Below are 19,248 nucleotides of genomic sequence, written 5' to 3' on the forward strand. Positions count from 1 at the left end.
AATGTTAAATAACTTCTTATTAATTAAAATCATTATACTGCATATGTAAAACAAGATGCTAATTTGTAATGTATGATAAAATATTTGGTTTTTCCTTAAGAAAACAAAAATGTTAAGTAAAATTTCATTAATATAAATTTTAAGCAGTATAAATAAAGCACTTTTAAATTTAATATCTGGTTTTTAAAGTATATGTTTTTTCTCCAGAAAGTCTTGACGGGAAAGAAATAAAACAAGTAGAAAGACAGTTCCTAATGAACTGGAAGGCATCCAAAGATGCCAAGAAAAACATGAAGAAAAAGAGTATGCTATGGGATGCTTCAACCCCTCCAAGCAAAAGTAAGCCTTCTAATCACTATACGTAAACAACACAAAAATTTGCTAAAAGAAGATATCAAGAAATTTAAAAGTCACTTAGTTCTACATATGTTCATTGACTACCAAGCAAAAGCTACATTGGAAGGCCGTGTTTCAAGAAGCTCAACAGCAGCAGTATTACTTGTAGTGCATAAATAAATGCAGAGTGAATGAACACTGAATGAGACCCTCCTAGACATGGTGCAAAGGAAGTTCACTAAATATAGTCTCTGTCCTTATCTTACTATAAACATAATTTAACACGAGATGTTCTCATCAGTATCATTTTGAGAAACATCATGTGATATCCAGGCCTTGGATGTATAAAAGCGAGCACTTCCTTTTACACTGTACCACTAAGTTGGGACTTACTTTCAGCATTCTTCATAGGCAGCAGAAACAGGGTAGAATCTATTCTCCTTCTCATGGAGAACAAAAGTGAGATATTGAATACTGAACACTCAGTACAGTTTTTGTCTAATCAGGAGAGTATACCAGATTTGTAGATGACACAAAGTAGGGAAACACATAGCTAATACACTGGATGGAAGAGGCCAGGTTCAGAAAGATCTTGACAGGCTAAAACATGGGGCTAGTTCATAAGGTGAAATTGGTAGAGATAAATATAAAGTTTTACACTTGAGTTAAAATGGTTTCTTTCACAAGTTTAAGGTGGGAGAAAAGTGTCTAGACAGCAATTTATCTTAAAAATAAGGATCTGGGATTTTGAGTAGATTTCATGCTCAGTATACAACAACAGTGTGATATGGCAACCAACAATATTAATGCAGTTTTGTGCTGCAGCACTTAGAGAGGCAGAGCATCCAGTAATAAAGAAGTCATGGTACTCTACTATGGGCAGACCACACATCTGTGCTAAGAATATTGCATCCAATCCTGAGCACCACATTTTAGAAAGGACTTCATTAAGCAAATATCCAGAGCAGGACAGTGAAGATGGTGCCTGAGCTTAAATCAACTCGATAGGAGGATCAGCTGAACAAACTTGATGTGTTTACCCTGGGGAACAGAAGCCTTTTCAGGATGGGGCAAGGACACCTGTCCTTTAAGTATTTGAAAGGTTGGCACCCAGGAGAGGCTTAGCCCTAGAAGGCAAAGCTAGTAGCAGTGGTAGAAGTTACAGAGAGGCAAATTTAAGCTTGATTTAAGGCACAATCTCCTGACAATAAGAAATATACAAAAGTGACACAGGCTGACTTAGGAGGAGGGGATTCCCCTTTATTTTGTGTATTTCAACAAAGGTGATGACCAGGTGTCAGATATCAGGTAGAAAAAATTCCTGAAAGGAAGTATAATTTGGATAAGGTGGTCTCTGATCCCTTACAACTCCAAAATGTTGTGATTCTGTCACTCTATCATGTATTTCTGGGCCTTCACAACCCTCTTTAGGAGGGGATAGGGAGGTGATAAAAACAAGAGGCAGGGAGGTAGGATATGCAGATTTATGATTTGGGCATCTTTTCCCCTAACATATCAATTTCAACATGGAAAATCAGTAAATAGACTATCTTCATTTGACATACAGCCACAAATATACCTGTAACAACAGCTAAGGAAGGAAATGCATAAATTAAGTGCCTTGGAGAATCCAAAGAGAAAAAAACAATAGTTTTTATCTGTTTTGAGTTTAGGAGGGGATATGGTATCCTCTCCTAAACTCAAAGGGTAGAACTAGCCTTAATTTTGTTTTTAAATTCAGGAAGAAAAGTTTCTCTCCAGAGTCTCAAAACCACTTATAAATGTTATAGAATTGGGGGGGGGGGTGAAGGGAGGTAGAAGCCAAGGTAGTGGTATTTCATCAGTAGAGAACTCCCAGTATGGAAACTCCCATACAGAGCAGCAATTCATTTGCAACTTAGAGAGTCTTCTTAGAGTTATCCATGTCATTGAAAGGTTAAACTAGTATTTGTCAGAGGCAAGATTTAAAACCTAGGTGTTAATGTCTCCAAAGCAGGCCCTCTATCCATTACACAACACTTTCACACAGGATTTAATATAGCTCTCATCTTTGAGAATGTACTATGCTGAGGATAAAAATGCTACCTTCTTCTCAGAGTGTGTCTCCTTAAAATAAAGAAGCTCAAAACTGTATAAAATATGTGTGTTCCCTCTCTCCTTTGCCCAACACTTGCTGATATCCTTCTGCAAAGGCCTGTCCTCTTTAGGCACAAGCAATTCATTGTCCTAAACCAAAAACAGCAAGAACATCTGTGCTAACTCCTGTGTCTCTATCACATTCAACCTTTTGTTGAGCTTATCTGTGGACATATCATACAACTCCTTGTAGACTTTAAGCTCTTTGAAGGCAGGGACTGTGTTGATTTTCATCTTTGAATCACCAATACCTAGCATAGTACCTTAGACATAAATATTTGTTTACTTGAATTGAATTCATAATTGGTGGTTAAGATAATCCTTTAAAGGTGATCAAATAAAATTTGTCTTGATTAATAGAATGTTTTAAACTGAGATAAAAAATAGAATAAACTATTACATATGTAACAATTTTATACATATATTGTAGTAGCTGAATGTTAACCATTATTTATGTCCAAACAATGACCTCAATTTTTAAAAAAAAATCTCATCAGTGTTATTTATGTTTATATCACAGTCATTTCTGGAAAACTTCATTTATAAAAAACAAAAACATGTGATCCATTGACTGTGTCTGACAATAAATACAGTATTCTGCCCTCATAGGTTCTTTGGAGAAGAGGGAAACAGGTGTCATGATCTAATCTCTTGCACCAAGGTTGTGTTTTCAGTGACTTCAAAGTTCATTTTCATTTTAAGAATCTTTTCATTTAATGTTCATACAAATCTTCTCATGTTTCTCTGAATTTCTGGGACTTGTCATGTCTTTCTGCACATTGATATTCCATTCCATTCATACATACAGCTTATTTTACAGATAAAATTAGTTTTGTCAAATTGTTTGAGAAGTAGTTGGTTCTGAACAAAAATGTAGTTAGATAATAGAATCCTATGCAGATTTATATAAACTTAATAGGGTTAGTAGGTACTTCTGCATGTTGGAATTATTTGGTATCATTAGCCTAGTCTCACTATGGCTTTCCTTTAAATCCAAGGCGCTGGGGTTATTATTATTATTATTATTTTGAAGGGACCTAGAACCTAGGCTGGGCCAAAGCCTGGAAATCTCTGTTACTGACTTTCGGTTGAAGTGGGACTAGTTAGAGGATCATAAGGCCTTTGTCCCAAGATATTGAAATTTAGAGGATCACAGTACTTGTACTCCTTTGGCAGGTGAAAACAAATAAGCTTAGAACCTAATTTGCAAGAATAACTGAATGAAATGGTGGTCTTGCTTTCCCTTCTAACTACATCCCATCCCTGACCCAGTCTCACCCTTCTCCCTCCTCTTAACAGCAGCCTTTATAGAAACTAGTCTTATGGACTAGTCTTGGAGACTCTTTTCTCCCCATAGCAATACAGTTTGCATAGTCTGTCTGCCCATGGAGCTTGGCATCCTGAAGACTAGGCTATCACCCTGAGAATCCCTACCTCTAGCTAAATTTAACTTTAAAGGTTCATTTAAGGGTGACTTTCCTACTGCACACGCTATAGAATGTTTTATGGTGCTTTTCCTAGGCACCAGAATTGCTAGTTCTGTTATGGGAGTTCTGTAATTCAGCCCAAGTTGACCTATTATAAATAAGTTTTAAGGGACAAGTGAAACCAGTTAGAGGAGTGATACTACTGAATTTCTGATTGATTCTAAAAATAAATACTGATATTTTGAAACATACATTCTCCTCCTTTAAACCTTCATTCCCTGTCTTTTAGCCAGGAGGGTTTATAATATTTTGAAAAATTAAATTGAGGACTTTGAACATTGCATTCCTACATCCATAGTTATAATTAAGAATTCTAGCACCTGAGTAAAATTCAGTTGCGTGAGGGAGTTTTCTGTCATATGGCTATTTCTGTGCATGACTAGGCTAGAGATAAAGGTTATTGATCATGGGAATTTAGGAGGTTGAAGAATTGGGAGGCCAGGATGCTTAAAAAGGGATATTGGTTAATGGAAAAGATGACTGTGAGCTAGTTGCTGAATTTAATCTTGTTAAGTTCACCCCATCCCAGGCCTGGCATCTGCCTTTCCTCTGTTTTGAACCAGAATTCAGAAGTTTAAATTCTTAGGTACCATCTTCTTAACCATTTGTTCATTTTCTGATTCTGCTTTCTCTTCTGCATCTTTTGCCTTCAGTGGGTAACAGTGATTGAAAACACCCCCTGTGTCCCTGTGGTCTTTAGTTTCTTGCCTAGGACTTTTTTAAACTTTGACAAAATTCTCTAGGCATCTTTTGGTAGTAAGGATCATTTGTACCTATGTGAATCACCAGAAGTGAGCCATAGGCATCCATTCTTTTCCGGATCTTAAGAGATTATCTGTTATGGCTGGGATGAAATGCTGCCACAGAGCTAACAAGGCCTCACCAACTACCACGATTCTCTTTTCTTACTTTGACCTTTACCAGATGATTTTATGTCTGACAACACCTGTGAATCTGACTATCATTCTTTGGAGCATATGAATAGCTTTCTTCTCAAAACACCCAGCTCCCTCCTCTTTAGGAAGAACCTGAAACTAATTTTTTAGCTCCAAGTGTGACATTCTTTACACAAAAGCCAGCTGTTCCTCACAAGAATCAAGTGGAATGCTATATATAAAGTTCCTGCACCATATAGATGTCTACTATTCAAATTTCATTTTCGGTTTTTCTAAGCACTAATAATCTTTTAAAGTATGATTGTAAATATTCTGATGACTTGGCATATTGAATTTACACTTTTTTTTCATTTGTGAAAATATGCATTTAATTCTTTGTATACACAGGTGACTTTGAATCAACCCATCAACGAATTCCTGGTTATTACAGTCCCCCGCAGGTGGGTAAAGCAAACTTAACCTTTTTCTCTTACGTAGATGTCCTCAAAACAGAAGAGAATGTCCAGAGGTAACAGAGGAAGTTAATATAAATTTTCTTGAAAAGATCAGATATGTTTCCTTCAAATGCCCAAGTGCTTTTTAAAAGAAGATTGAGATGGGGGCAGCTTAGGTGAATAGAGCACTGGCCCTGGATTCAGGAGGACCTGAGTTCAAATCTGACCTCAGACACATAACACTTAGCTGTGTGACCCTGGGCAAGCCACTTAACCCCATTGCCTAGCCAAAAAAATCAATCAATCAATCAATCAATAAATAAAAGATTGGGATGATGGGGAGGGGGTCTATATTACTTCTTTTTCTAAAACCTTTAGTATCCCTGAACTACCTTTTGTTCTTTTTTCCAAAGCATGATTAAAGGAATGAATTCAAGGTTATCAAGCAAAAATATACTAAAATCAATTAATTTTTATTCCCATGACCTACTTATACAGTGACCATCTGTCCTGAATTTCCAGGGTCAATCCTGATTTCAAATATTTTTCCTGTTGATTTTTCACATAAATAAATTTACTCTTTTTTAAGGAGCCATTATTTTACTGGTATTCCTTCAGCCTATGCAGATTGCAATCCATTTTTGCTGAAGTATTTGTGATTTGCAGCAGTAAAAATAATAATAATCATCATCATCTGGTGGTCAGCCTTTTGGTGATGAGCCTTTCAGCACTTAGCTAGGTTCTCTGATCACAGACATATGGTCTATTACCAGGTTAGAACTCATATGGGAAAGCCTTTCCACCTTGTTAGGAAGTGTAAGAGCTTGTGCTGCAATGACATTACCACTGACAACCCATTTATCACTTCCAAATCATAATGAAGCATCATAATAGGTATTTAAATGTGGTCAAGCTGTGAAATAAATTTACTTCAATGAATTTGCAACTCCATTGATGTGAGTATTCTCTCCAGATCAACTATGCCTTCTCATCCTGTGGGACTCTTGTCCATGTCCTCCAAAGGGTACGCACACAACATAGTAGGGGCCTTTCCTGTGGGATCTCTTAATGTTATGTGAATTAACAATGCAAAACACAAGTTGTCCATCCCTTATCACCTACTCTCCCAGTATGACCAGCCCACCTCCCTTTCTAGTCATATGTTGCTTTGATAACATCTTTTATGTCACTTTCTGTGTGCAGCTATTTTTTAAAATTTTTAATTAATTTATTTTGAATTATCAACAATTACTTCCATAAGCTTTTGAGTTTCAAATTTTTCTCCCCTTCCCTCCCCACCTCCCTCTCCAAGATGGCATGCAATATGATATAAGCTATACATATATATTCCTATTAAACATATTTTTACATTAGTGATGTTGTAGGTAAGAATTAGAGCCACTAGGAGGAACCACCAGAAAGATAAAACAAAACACAACAGAAGAAAAAAACACAACAAATAGTATGTATTCAAACTCCATAGTTCTTTCTTTGGATGTGGATAGCATTTTCCATCATGAGGCCTTTGGAGATGTCTTAGATCCTTGTATTACTGAGAAAGGTTAAGTCTATCAATATTAGTCATCGAACAACGTGGCTGTTATTGTGTACAAAGTCCTCTTGGTTCTGCTCACTTCACTCACATCAGACCATACAAGTCTTTCCAGGTTTTTCTGAAGTTAGCCTGTTCATCATTTCTTATAGCACAATAGTATTCCTTATATTCATATACCACAACTTGTTCAGCCATTCCCCAACTGATGGGCATCCCCTCAATTTCCAATTCTTTTGTGCAATTAATTATTGATTATATTATACAGACTATTTGTGCCCACCTTGTACCTCTCTATTGCCCTTTAGATAACTTGAAGTTTTGAAATATTGGAGATTGTATTATTGCATGATTTATGGGCAGATAGCATCACCAATAGAATATTGATGTTAAAAAAATGGCGTTTTGTTTCAAGGAAAATCTTTGGATCATTGAACCTGGGGTAGCTCTTCTAGGGGTCCAAATTTCCCAAATGCAATCCAGATGGCTATCTTTTTCCTATTCCATTCTGGGTCCCAGCTAAATGTATATTTGCTGTGTCTTTCTGAGATATATGTTTAAAAATGAATCCACTCTATATAGGCTATCCATCCAAATATATAACATCATCTGAACAACAAGATATTCTTCATTTACTGGGCTTCTCTTGTGTGGAAAGCTAGAGCAAACTGTTTTGAGTGATTATGGATTCACTTAGGAGTCTTTGCAATGTTCTGAAACCTGTTGCAACCCCCATATTATCACCTGCAAACAGCCACTAGGAGGAACCACCAGAAAGATAAAACAAAACACAACAGAAGAAAAAAACCCAGCAAATAGTATGTATTCAAACTCCATAGTTCTTTCTTTGGATGTGGATAGCATTTTCCTTTAGTCAGTGTATGCCTCTCTGTTTTTTACTTCCATTGCTACTAATAAGGAAAGGTACAGAAAACAAAATTATCTCAGTTGTCGCATTTTTCAAAGAATCTCATAAATATAGTAAGCACAGTAGGATCTTATGTTCTGGCACCTTTGGGTCAACTGTGTTATTATAAAAATATGGTTTATCTTGGAATGTCATTTGTGAGAGCCTGCCTGTTCTCATCTTATATTTTCATCCAGGATGCCTTCAATAGATGTATAAATTTTTCTAATATATAGTTCATAAAGATGAGAATTATGGGTTGGTAGTTATTTGATATCTTCCTTTGCTAGCTATAATGTTTGCTAGCTATAATGATGTTTTCTGATCTTTTGGCTTCTTCCCCTCTTTCAGATATTTTGAGAACTGATTCCTTGGTGCCCTTTCTTACCTTCAGCATGGACCTCTTCTGTGTATGTTTGGTCTGCCCTAGATATTCTTCCTGTCTCTCCTGAAATAAATCCAGAAATGATATTTTAAAATTCCTTTGTCAGACTGTATGGCCTAATTTTGAGTTGAATATGGTCACTATTCTTATATACAACATTGTAGGAATGGGAAAAATTGCTGTATGTAGTATGAAAAATTCATTAGGCTCTTTAATCATCTTTAGATATGAAGACTCAGAAAAATGGGTTATTAAGAGATGAAAATAAATAATGTCTTTTGTGGGTTCAAGTGATAGACCTTTTAAAAACCTCAAAAGGTTAAGTAAAACATAAGTTTAACATGGTCTCTTGACCAGAAGGCTTAAGGTCTAAATCAGACAGGAATAAACAAGTGAAAGGAACAAGAATTTATAGTTTTTAGTATCTAATTCTTTATTAAAATTGATCTATTATTTAGTATAAAGCAACAAGGAAGCCAGTATCACTATATATTTTAGTACATGGAGATAAGATTTAAGGAGTTTAGAAAGGTAGGAAGGGAATAGATGATGGGTTTTAAAGACAGAGGATTTTATATTTGATTCAGGAGGTGATAGGAGGTCACTGGAGTTTCTTGGATAGCAAAGTGACATGGTCATGCCTTCACTTTAAGAAGATTAATTTGACAGCTGAGTAGAGGATAGACTAGAGTAGGAAGAGACTTAAAGCAGGGAGACAAACCAAAAAGTTACTGTAATACTCTAAGTGTGAGGTGATGACGATCTGCTCTAGGGTAGTGGCAGTGTCAGAGAAGTCAGTATAAAAGAGATATTATGAAGGTAAAGTCAACAGGCCTTGGCAACTAATTAGATATGGGAGATGAGAGAGAGAGTTAAGAGTTGAGGATTATATCTTGGTTGTGAGTCTTAAGTGATTGGAAGGCTGTTTCTGACAGTAATAGGAAAATTAGGAAGAGGGGAGGGTTTAGAGGGAAAGATGAGTTCCATTTTGGACATGTTGAGTTTTGGGTGTCAATAGGAAATCCAGTTCAAAATATCCAATAGGCATTTGGAGATGTGAGATAGGAGGTCAGGAGAAAGTCCAGGTCTGGATAAATAGATCTAAGAATTGTCTGCATAATGATGATTATTGAATCCATTGGCTCTGATGACATCACCAAGGGAAACGGTGTAGATAGAATAGAGAAGAGGATCTAGAACAGAGTTACATTGTACAGCCATTGTTAGTAGGTGCAAACTGGATGGAGATCCAGCAAAATAGATTGTAAAGGAATGGTCAGACAGGTAGGAGGAGAGCCTGTAGAGAGTAGTGTCACAAAATGCTAGAGAGAAGGCAGTATCACTGAGAAAAGGGTGATTGACAATGTTAAAGGCTGCAGAGAGGTCAAGAAGGATGAGGTTTGAGAAAAAGCCATTGGATTTGCTAATTAAGAGATCACGGTAACATTGGAAAGAGCAGTTTAAGTTGAATGATCAAATGAGATTCAAATGACTGAAGAGATTTAAGAAGAGCAAAAATATAGAAAGTGGAGGCATCTATTATAGATGGCCTTCTCAAGGAATTTAACCACAAAAAGGAGGAGAGATAGAGGACCATAGCTAGTGGGGAATGGATGGATTAAGAGAGGATGAGGGGAGAGGATGGGAGAGACCTAGGCATATTTGGAGGTAGCTGGAAAGCAAACCAGTAGATAGGGAGAGATGGAAGATTAGTGAGGGAATGGGGATGATAGAGGGGGGGCATCATCTGCTAGAGGAGATGGAAGGAATTGGAGGTCTAGTGCATGTAAGAGTTTTCTTTGGCAAGGAAAAGATCACCTCTTCATGTGAGACAGGCCTCAAGGAAGAGATAGTAGCAGAAGGCATCTTCTCAATGATGTAAAATGAGGAGGAGGGAGAAAGACAGAACTCTTGGTGACCAATTATCTTGGTCAGTTTTTTCAGTAAAATATGAGGCAGGGCTCTCAGCTGAGAGGGTGGGGAGGAGAGCCATGGGAAGTTTGAGGAGGGATGAAAAGGTTTAGAAGAGCCATTGTGGCCAGTGAACGAGTTAGGAAAGTGGAAAAGGATTGCCTTGCTGCAGTGAGGGTTGAGTTGAAATTATATAGTGGAGTGGACTGGAGTGGACCCAGTCAATACAGTTCCATTAGTTTCTTCAACTTCTCTTAGTAGCATGTAAGTAGAAATAAAGGCAGTTGGTGTTAGGATTCATCTGAGGCTGGGGCTTAGCAGAGCAAGACTGGTGGCAGGACAAGGGGGTAAGGGACACATGAGAAGGAGGGTGCAGGGTAGAGTTGAACTGGTTTACCAAGGGGTAAATATGAGGAAGGCAGAAAGGTGTCCTGGGACAGAACTGAGGTGAGAAATTGGTGATAACAATGTGGACAAAGAACAGTATTAAAGATTGCAAAGCAGTGAGAGAAGTGGAATGGCAATAAATTAATAATCAGATTAAGAAATTTCAGAATTCATGAATATGAAAGAGGAATAGGTGATGGCAAGGTCAAGGATATGACTATCTCTGTAGCTGAGGTGGGGTGAAAGGAGTAAGTCACAGGAAATGAGCAAGTTAAGGAGCTTGGGTATTTGAGGGAGAATCAATATGCATGTCGAAACCCCCTTGAATGAGGGCAAGAGTTGGGGAAGAAAGACCATGAGCTAGGTACTCAACTCCTTGAGGAAGAAAACAGAATGTCCTGGAGGTCAGTAATAGCTACCAGAATTGTGAATGGCTGATGAATATGTATTGAATGGGCTAAAAGGAGGAGAGGATCAAAGTCCTGCACTCTTTCCATGTACCCCCCATTTTCTTCTGTCCCCTCACCATACACACACATGCACACACACACACACACACACACACACACACACACATATACTTTTCCTATAAATGGGATTTCGTTTTATGAGTGAGGCCTGTGTTCTGGGGAAATATATATTTGGATCAGTATTGTCATGTGGTTTTTCAGTGATGATGAAACTCCACTATTGATGATTGAGAGATTAAGCTGGATTTTTCTCTGCCAAGAGTTCCTCCTTTTTTCAGGAAACCTAGATGGAATTAATAAAACCTGGACTTGGGAGTCTCTGTCTATGGCAATGGAGGCTCACTAAGGGTGCATGCCTAGAAAAAGCCATATGATACTGTTGCTTCCTTTTTAGACCTTATATTATTCATATGTATATGTGTTTGTTCAGTCATTTCAGTCATGTCTGACTCTTAATGACCCCATTTAGGGTTTTCTTGTCAGAGATAGTAGAATGATTTGCCATCTCCTCCAGATCATTTTACAGATGAGGAAACTGAGGCAAAAAGGGTTCCAAGGTCACACAGTCACATTTGAATTCACAAAAATGAATCTTCTAGATTCCAAGTCCAGTGCTCCATCTACTGTGCCACCTAGCTGCCCATATATATGTATGTGTGTGTGTGTGTATGTATATATACACATATATAATTTATAAAAAATCACACACTGGCCCATACAAACATCATAATAAGTCCTTTCAAGATTTATATAATTGCTATCAAATGAATATTGTTCTTAAATTATTATTTTCTTATCCCAGAATTTCAAAACTTTCATTTCTTCAAGGCAAAATAGAAACTGAAAAAACTTGAAAAACAAGATCTGAAAAAAATAATGTGATCAGAAAATTGGAATATAGAGGGTCATTTAGTTCAACTCATACCTGAATAGGAATCCTCTTTATAATATCTCTGTGACAAGTGATCTTCCAGCTTCCCTTTGCTTCATTTATAATGAAAGAGACTTCCTGAATCCTGAGGCAGCCCATTAAATTTTGGGTAGCTCTAATTAAGCTGAAATCTACCTCTCTGTAACTTCCACCTATTGTCCCTAGTTCTGTACTCTGGGACCAAACAAAACAAATCTTTCTTCTAAATGACAGCCCTTCAAATACTTGAAGGCAGCTATCATATTTCTTCTTAAGTCTTTTCTTCTCTGGGGTAAACTTACCAAGTTCCTTCAACCAACATGCTTCAGCTTGTCAATGTCCTTTCTAAATGTAGTGCTCAGAATTGAAAATTCTATTCCAGGTATGTCTTACTAGGACAGAGTAGATTATACCTTCCTTTTTCCTGGACAATATCAATTTGGCCTAAGATTGCATGAGCATTTATGAATTCAATATCAGACTGTTGACTTACGATGAACCTACAGTTCACCAAAAAACCCTTTTTTTAAAAAATATGAACTACTATTTAGCCAAATCTCTCTTATCCTATCTTTATGCAGTTTTTTCAACCAAACTTTACATTTATCACTGTTAAGTTTCAGCCCCATCATATTAACCTATCAAGATTCTTTTGGATTATAATTCAGTCTTCTCAGCTTTGTATTGTCTCAAATTTGATAGGCATATCATGTTTTCATTTGGGTATTAATAAAATCATTTAAGTCTTGATAAAAATGTCTGGCACAAAGCTAAAAACATGTTCAGGGATCACTCCATTAGAGACCTCTCTCTAAACTGATATTGTACCACTAATAAATAATCCTTTTCTCTGGCAATTCAACCATGTTCAAATACAGTGAAATATACTTAGCATCTGGCTCACATTTCTCCTTGTCTACAAGGACAGTATTAGAGACTTTTTCAGCTATCTTCCTGAAAATCCAGATATGCAATATCTAGCGCCCCATACAGGACTCTACTGATCTCTTAGACTAGTAACTTTGTCAAAAGAAGGAAGGAAGGAAGGGAGGGAAAGAAGGAGGAAGGAAAAGATGAAGGAAGGGAAGAAGGAAGGAAGGAAGGAAGGAAAGAAGGAAGGAAGAAAGGAAGGAAGGAAGGAAGGAAGGAAGGAAGGAAGGAAGGAAGGAAGGAAGGAGGGAGGGAGGGAGGGAGGGAGGGAGGGAGGAAGGAAGGAAGGAAGGAAGGAAGGAAGGAAGGAAGGAAGGAAGGGAGAGAGGGAGAGAAAGAAAGAGGAAGAAAGGAAGAAAGGAAAGAGAAAAGAAATAAGGTTAATTTGGCATAATTTATTCTTGATGCTTTTCTGAATACAAATTATCTATTTAATAATATGTTCTAGAATTTTACTGATCTCAGTAGAGTCAATATTGCAAATTTCTCAAAGGACATTGTAATAATTATAATAGATATTTATATAGTGCTATAAGGTTTGCAATGAGCTCTGCATACATTATCTCATTTGAGTCAGTAAGCCTGAAAGGTAGCTGCAACGAGTGTTACTTTCCCCACTTTATATTTTAGGAGACTTAGGAAGGTTATATGGCTTATCCAGGATCACACAGCTAATAAGGTTACTTATCACAAGTAACAGATACAACCAAAGGTAAAAGGTGGTCAGCTGTAAATGGTCAGGACCCCTGCTTCAAAGCCTCAGTGTCATCCTTAACTCCTCTAACTCAACATATCCAATCAGTAGCTAAATCTTGTTATTTCTCTCAACATCTCTTACCTACATCGCCTTCCTTACACAGCTACTTCCCTTGTTCTGGGCCTCCACACTTCTCTCCTGGACTATCAACAGTATATAATCTTCAAACCTCTCCCTACTTTCAAATACTGTCATCCTCTGCCCCTATGCGCACACACGCACACATACACACATGCGTACATGCACATGCATGTGCACATGCACACACACAGGCACAGTTTTCAAAATGATGTTTCTTAAGTGACGATCCAACCGTGTCACTGCCAATAAACTCAGTGGATCCCTATTACCTCCAAGATTAAATCTAAACTCCTCTGCTTGACATTTAAATCTCGTCACACTTTGCTCTCTTGATCCCTTTCCAGTATTGTAACACATGACCTCCACGTAGTCTCTGATACAACCTATCCTATTCCTATCATGTGATGCTCCATTTCCATGACTGAGCCTGGTCTGTCCTGTTCCTGAAACACATTTCCTCTTCACCTCATTCCTCTCAGAATCCCTGTTTTTCTTAAGGCTCAACTCAAGTCCATCTTTTATAGGAAGTTTTTCCTGATCTTTCAGCTGCTAGTATACTGTCTCTCCAAACTACTTTGTATTCATTTTCTCAATGTATTATATAAATATTTCACATACGCATTTATTCCATATCACATTTTCATACATACATACATACATACATACATACATACATACATACATATATGTCAGCTGGATGTCAACTAGACATCTGAAATTCAACATGTCCAACATAGAACTCATTATCTTTCCCCCCACATCTTCCGCTCTTCCTAACTTTTGTATTAGTGTAGAGGACAACACCATCTTCCCAGTCCCTCAGACTAGCAACCCAAGTGTCAACCTTAGCTCCTCTATCTCACTATCTCCATATCCAACCTGCTACTAAGGCCTGTTGATTTCACCTCTGCAATATCTTTCAATATGCCCCTTTTCTCCTCTGTGACTGTCACCACCCTGACGCAGGCCCTCATCACCTCCCGCCTGGACTACTGCAGTAGACTGCTGGTGGGAGTACCTGCCTTAAAGCTTTTCCCCACTCCAAATCCATCCTCCCTTCAACCACCAAAGTGATGTTCCTCCAGAACGGGTCAGACCATTTCACCTGCCTGTTCAATAAAACCCAGTGGCTCCCTATCACCTCCATGATCAAATACAAAATCCTCTGTTTGGTGCCCAGAGCCCTTCATAACTCCCCTTCCTCCATTCCACACCTTCCTGGTCTTCTTACATCTTACTCCCCTCTATGTGCTCTTTGATCCGGTGACTCTGGCCTACTTGCTGTTCCCATGAACAAAACACCCTATCTCTTGTTCTGGGCATTTTTTCCTTGCTGTCCCCCATGCCTGGAATGCTCTCTCTCCTCATCTCCACTTCCCGGCTTTCCTGGCTTCAAGTTCTAACTAAAATCCCATCTTATAAAGGAAGCCTTTCCCAACCCCTCTTAATTCTAGAGACTTTTCTCTATTAATTATTTCTTATTCATCTTGTATATAGTTTGTACACGTTTGTTTATTGTCTCCCCCCATTAGATTGTGAGCTCCTTGAGGTCAGGGACTCTTTTACCTTTTTATAACCTCAGCACTTAGCACAGTGCCTGACACAAAGAAGAAATTGTGTTAGGAAGGAAGGAAGCAAACAAGCATTTATTAAGCACCTACTGTGTGCTAATAGCTTTACAACTGGATGTAGGTACTATTATGATCCCCATTTTACACATGAGGAAATTGAAGCTGATAGAGGTTAAGTGATTTGCTCATATCATACAGCTAGTACATATCTGAGGCTAGATTTGAATTCAGGTCGTCCTGACTCCAGGCCCAGCATTCTATCCACTGAAGCCACCTAGCTACCTGTTTTGCTTTTTGTCTTCATATGCCTCAGGGCTTATCATAGTACCTGGCACTTAATAAGACACAAGAAATGCTTGCCTGTTGATTGAGGAGTATGATTACTGCCCCTCTTCTTAGATTCAATTCAATAGGTATTAATTGTCTACTATGTGCCAGACATTGTGTTAAGTGCCAGAGTTACAAACACCAAAACCATTCCTGTCTTCAAGCTTACTGCTCTATTAATGAGCATCTTTTCTAACCATTCTGCTTTCAACTCATCCTGGTGAAGGTCAGTGTAACAGATGGGTTACAACAAAGTAAAATAAAATGTCCAGAGTTCTAAATTTTATTCCAGTTCTGCCACTGACCTATACAATACAGTTGTATGTATTAAGCAATATTTCATTGTCATATCCCACAAAATGTGAAATATTTACATGTGAATTGGTTTTGAGTTCCTTAAATTGGACGTTATAGAATTATAAAAAGATGTTTCTTGCCTCCAAGCATAAATGAGAATATAATTTCTGATGCTCATTTACACAACAAAGAATGACCAAATATTTTAGGTAGAATTTTTGTAAAATACTCACATAGATTGTACATAGGTTGTACACTTCATATTCCTATGTACTAATTTTACAGGGATAGCAAGGTCATGAAGCAAGTAATGCACCATAAGCAAAAGAATACTATATAAACATACAAGAATAATAGCTAACTAACTTTCCAATCTAGTACTAGGCAAGCTCAAAATCTAGAATCAGAATATGTTTCTGAATAATCTATTAATTAACTCTCCCCTATGCCAGGAAACTGATGCTCACGCTCTGTATATTGTGATCTGTGCTCATTTACTACAAGGGAGCATTGGCCAACAGTGTGTGTGTGAAAACTTCCCCTCCCCCCTTTATAACTGTTCACAATCTATGCTTATGTACTTTTGCAAAAGCATTCTTTTCCTACATGGAAAGGAAGTTGGACTCCTTGGCTTTTATTGAATCTCAAACTGAACTTGATATTGTCAATGTACATTTTAATTGAAGATTAGCTTAAAGCTGTTTTTTATTTAAAAGTTGATTCTGAACAAATGCCTTCACTGTTTGATTAAAAATAATATGTGGTATTAAGCAGAAGAAAAGATTCAGTATTTTTCCTTTCTGTGTTTATCACAGTAAATAGTTCTGACAGATGTTTCCTTTCTTTTCAAATGTGGTAGAACGTATTTGAGCCTTGGTAATTTAAAAATAGACATTAAATAATTTTATGCTTTTCATACACATAAGATCCTCTGAGAATTATGTATTGCCAGTAAAATGAAAAAGGCTAATTGTTACATGATTTATTTTAACTGTTTGATTAAAACGCAAGCATGGTTAATAGAGTCAATCCATCTTTTTGTTAATGTGAAAATAATAACTCTAGTTAGTCGGATTCTAATATACTTTGTTTCAGACATACCTAAGAAATCTCCAGGGCACATGATTTGCATTATATTACATTATTATTTGAGCATTTCTAAAATACTCAGAATCTTCTACTAAAGCATAGGACTATCATTAGCTTTTTGAGTTATGAAGTTATTAAAAATCTGATGCTGTGAAGTTAAATAGCATTAAAAGGTACTTTGTTTTAACATTATGTTCTAACAGTTTTAACAAATAGTTTCCCATATTCTTTGAGAAGAATTTTGAAAACTGAATATTTTTGATCATACACTCTTTACTCACACAGCTCATAAAAAGAACTTGCATATATTCATAATCCAGAAATCTCTTTTGCTTTGCTGATCTTAAATATTCTGTATTCAAATACATATGCAGAATAATATATAGGATATTATAACATCTCACTTCAAACAAATAGTGTATAGCATATGTGTATTCAAAACATATTTGGTGCCTGTTGCACACTTTCAAAGTGACTTCTGTAAGCAAATTATAGGTAGTACAATGGTCTATAACTTGATTGAAGCATAACATGACACCGAAGAGCCTCACAATAGTGGGATCTCCAGGTTTTTTGCTATAGAATTATACCCAGGTACCATACTTCAGTAGACATCTTCAAGAGTTGATTCGGCCACCTGAAAAATTATCACATAATGACTAACCTCATGACAAGCTTCTGTGAAATTAGGCTTTTCTGGGAGGCCCAACATAGCCATACCTAGTCATTCCAGTTTTTAGGACTTGGGAACCAGTGTAGTACAATGCAAAGAAATCCTGACTTGAAGTCGTAGGACCTGAATTCAAATTTTTGCCCCATTACTTCCTGCCTATTTTACCTTGAGCCTCTCTGGGCCTCAGTTTTCTCAATTGTAAAATGAGTGGACTGGACTAGATGGATTATGAAGTCCCTTCCACCTCTACATCTATGATCCTGTGCTCTGCCTTCCACTAGCATAGTCATCTTCAGTAGCGACTACTGGGAACCCAGAAGTGCAGCAGAAGAAACCCACCCACCCATGATAACAGAAGATGCCACCATCTTGGTCTTAAAGGTCCTGTAGTGATTGCTTTAGGTCGAAGGAAGAGAAAGGCACAATCCCATCCACAGTTGTCAGAAATCACTAAGAATACCACCCTTATAAGAGTAGTGCCAGAGTAGTGTCGTAGGACAGTTCCCACATCCTTAATCTAGTCCTCTGATTCTCATCCTTCTCCAACACTGCCTGCTCCCTGCTCCCAAATCCTAAGAGATTTCTGCTGCTCAATTTAAACTCAAAACATTCATCAAGTTTTGGTGAAAGACTAAAGTAATGTTAATGAGTTGTGTCTTTGCTGTCATGCCATTAAATCATAATTTATAATTTTTGAAAAATTATTTAACATTGAAGCATGTTTTTGTTTTGTCTTTTAATACAGAAAGCTGATCGTGAAGCTTAAGCAAAACCTGATACCCGGAAGGATGCACCTGAACCTTCACAAAGCACCTTTGCCCCTGATGTGACACTTATATTTAATGATGTCTTTTTGATTTAAAAAAAAAGATCTAAACTATAGGCATACATATAGCTTTGCACATCTGGATTCTTATTTTGTGATATCCCCTCTAACTGTGTAGTTTCGTGATTTGATTTTATTATGAGGAAAAAATTAGTGCTTGCCTTTTTATACTTTCTTTTTAGATCCTAATAGTGAGTTCCACTTAATATCATTGCTTTTCAAGTTTTTATTTCAAAGATCAGATTGGTTTTTTTCTTAGCCATTATATGCTATTTACTTTAAAAAATAAAGAGCTTGAACACAGACTCCAAAAGAAATTAAACATTTTGAACCAACTAAGTTTTGTGTTTCTTTATACGTAAAACCTTTCTTATTTAGTACTGGTGCATGGGAATTAAGTTCATGCCTGAGATCAAATATTCTCTGGTACCTAAGATTGAAATTCAGATTCATCAAAATGCTTCACAGAATTAGAAGTGTTAGAGCTGGAAAGGGATGTGAGAGATCATCCAGTTTTTTCACATGCCCTTTGGACTCTTAACCCAGGCATATTTTTACTACCCCCAGCTGGATAAATTATTTTTCTCCCCAATTATACAAGAACCTGGAACACTAAAAAATTAAGCAACTACCCATGTTTGCTAGTTAGCAACAAAGACCAAAAAAAGGACCCAGACAGAATCTCTCACCATCTCATATTCATAGGCTGTCTTCTGCTTTCCTCCCAGTTCTTTTTTTTCCTTTTTTTTAGTTTTATTAATTTATTTTGATTTATCAACAATCACTTCCATATGCTTTTGAGTTGAAAATTTTTCTCCCCCTTCCTCCCCCCCACCCTCCCCAAGATGGCACACAATCTGATATAGGCTTTACATTTACATTCCTA

The 19,248-nt window shown here is 37.2% G+C and overlaps 1 protein-coding gene across 4 annotated transcripts in view; it reads left to right on the top strand.

The window, feature by feature from the left end:
* PPP1R42 (protein phosphatase 1 regulatory subunit 42) overlaps positions 1–18,697 on the top strand; it is a 49,456-nt gene extending 30,759 nt beyond the window's left edge. For 3 of the 4 annotated variants that reach the window (XM_078153376.1, XM_021002194.2, XM_021002196.2), the window contains 3 exons: positions 208–339; positions 5,243–5,295; positions 18,282–18,697. In XM_078153376.1, coding sequence (XP_078009502.1) covers positions 208–339; positions 5,243–5,295; positions 18,282–18,302 — 206 coding nt within the window. In that variant the 3' untranslated portion in view covers positions 18,303–18,697. Of the gene's footprint in view, positions 1–207; positions 340–5,242; positions 5,296–8,099; positions 8,172–18,281 lie in introns of those variants that run through there. The other variant, XM_021002195.2, reaches the window with a different exon arrangement.
* Positions 18,698–19,248: the final 551 nt, after the last annotated feature.

The sequence above is a fragment of the Phascolarctos cinereus genome, unplaced genomic scaffold, assembly GCF_003287225.1.
Source record: "Phascolarctos cinereus isolate Bilbo 61053 unplaced genomic scaffold, phaCin_HiC Scaffold_4;HRSCAF=312, whole genome shotgun sequence".
In the NCBI taxonomy this organism is placed as follows: Eukaryota; Metazoa; Chordata; class Mammalia; order Diprotodontia; family Phascolarctidae; genus Phascolarctos; species Phascolarctos cinereus.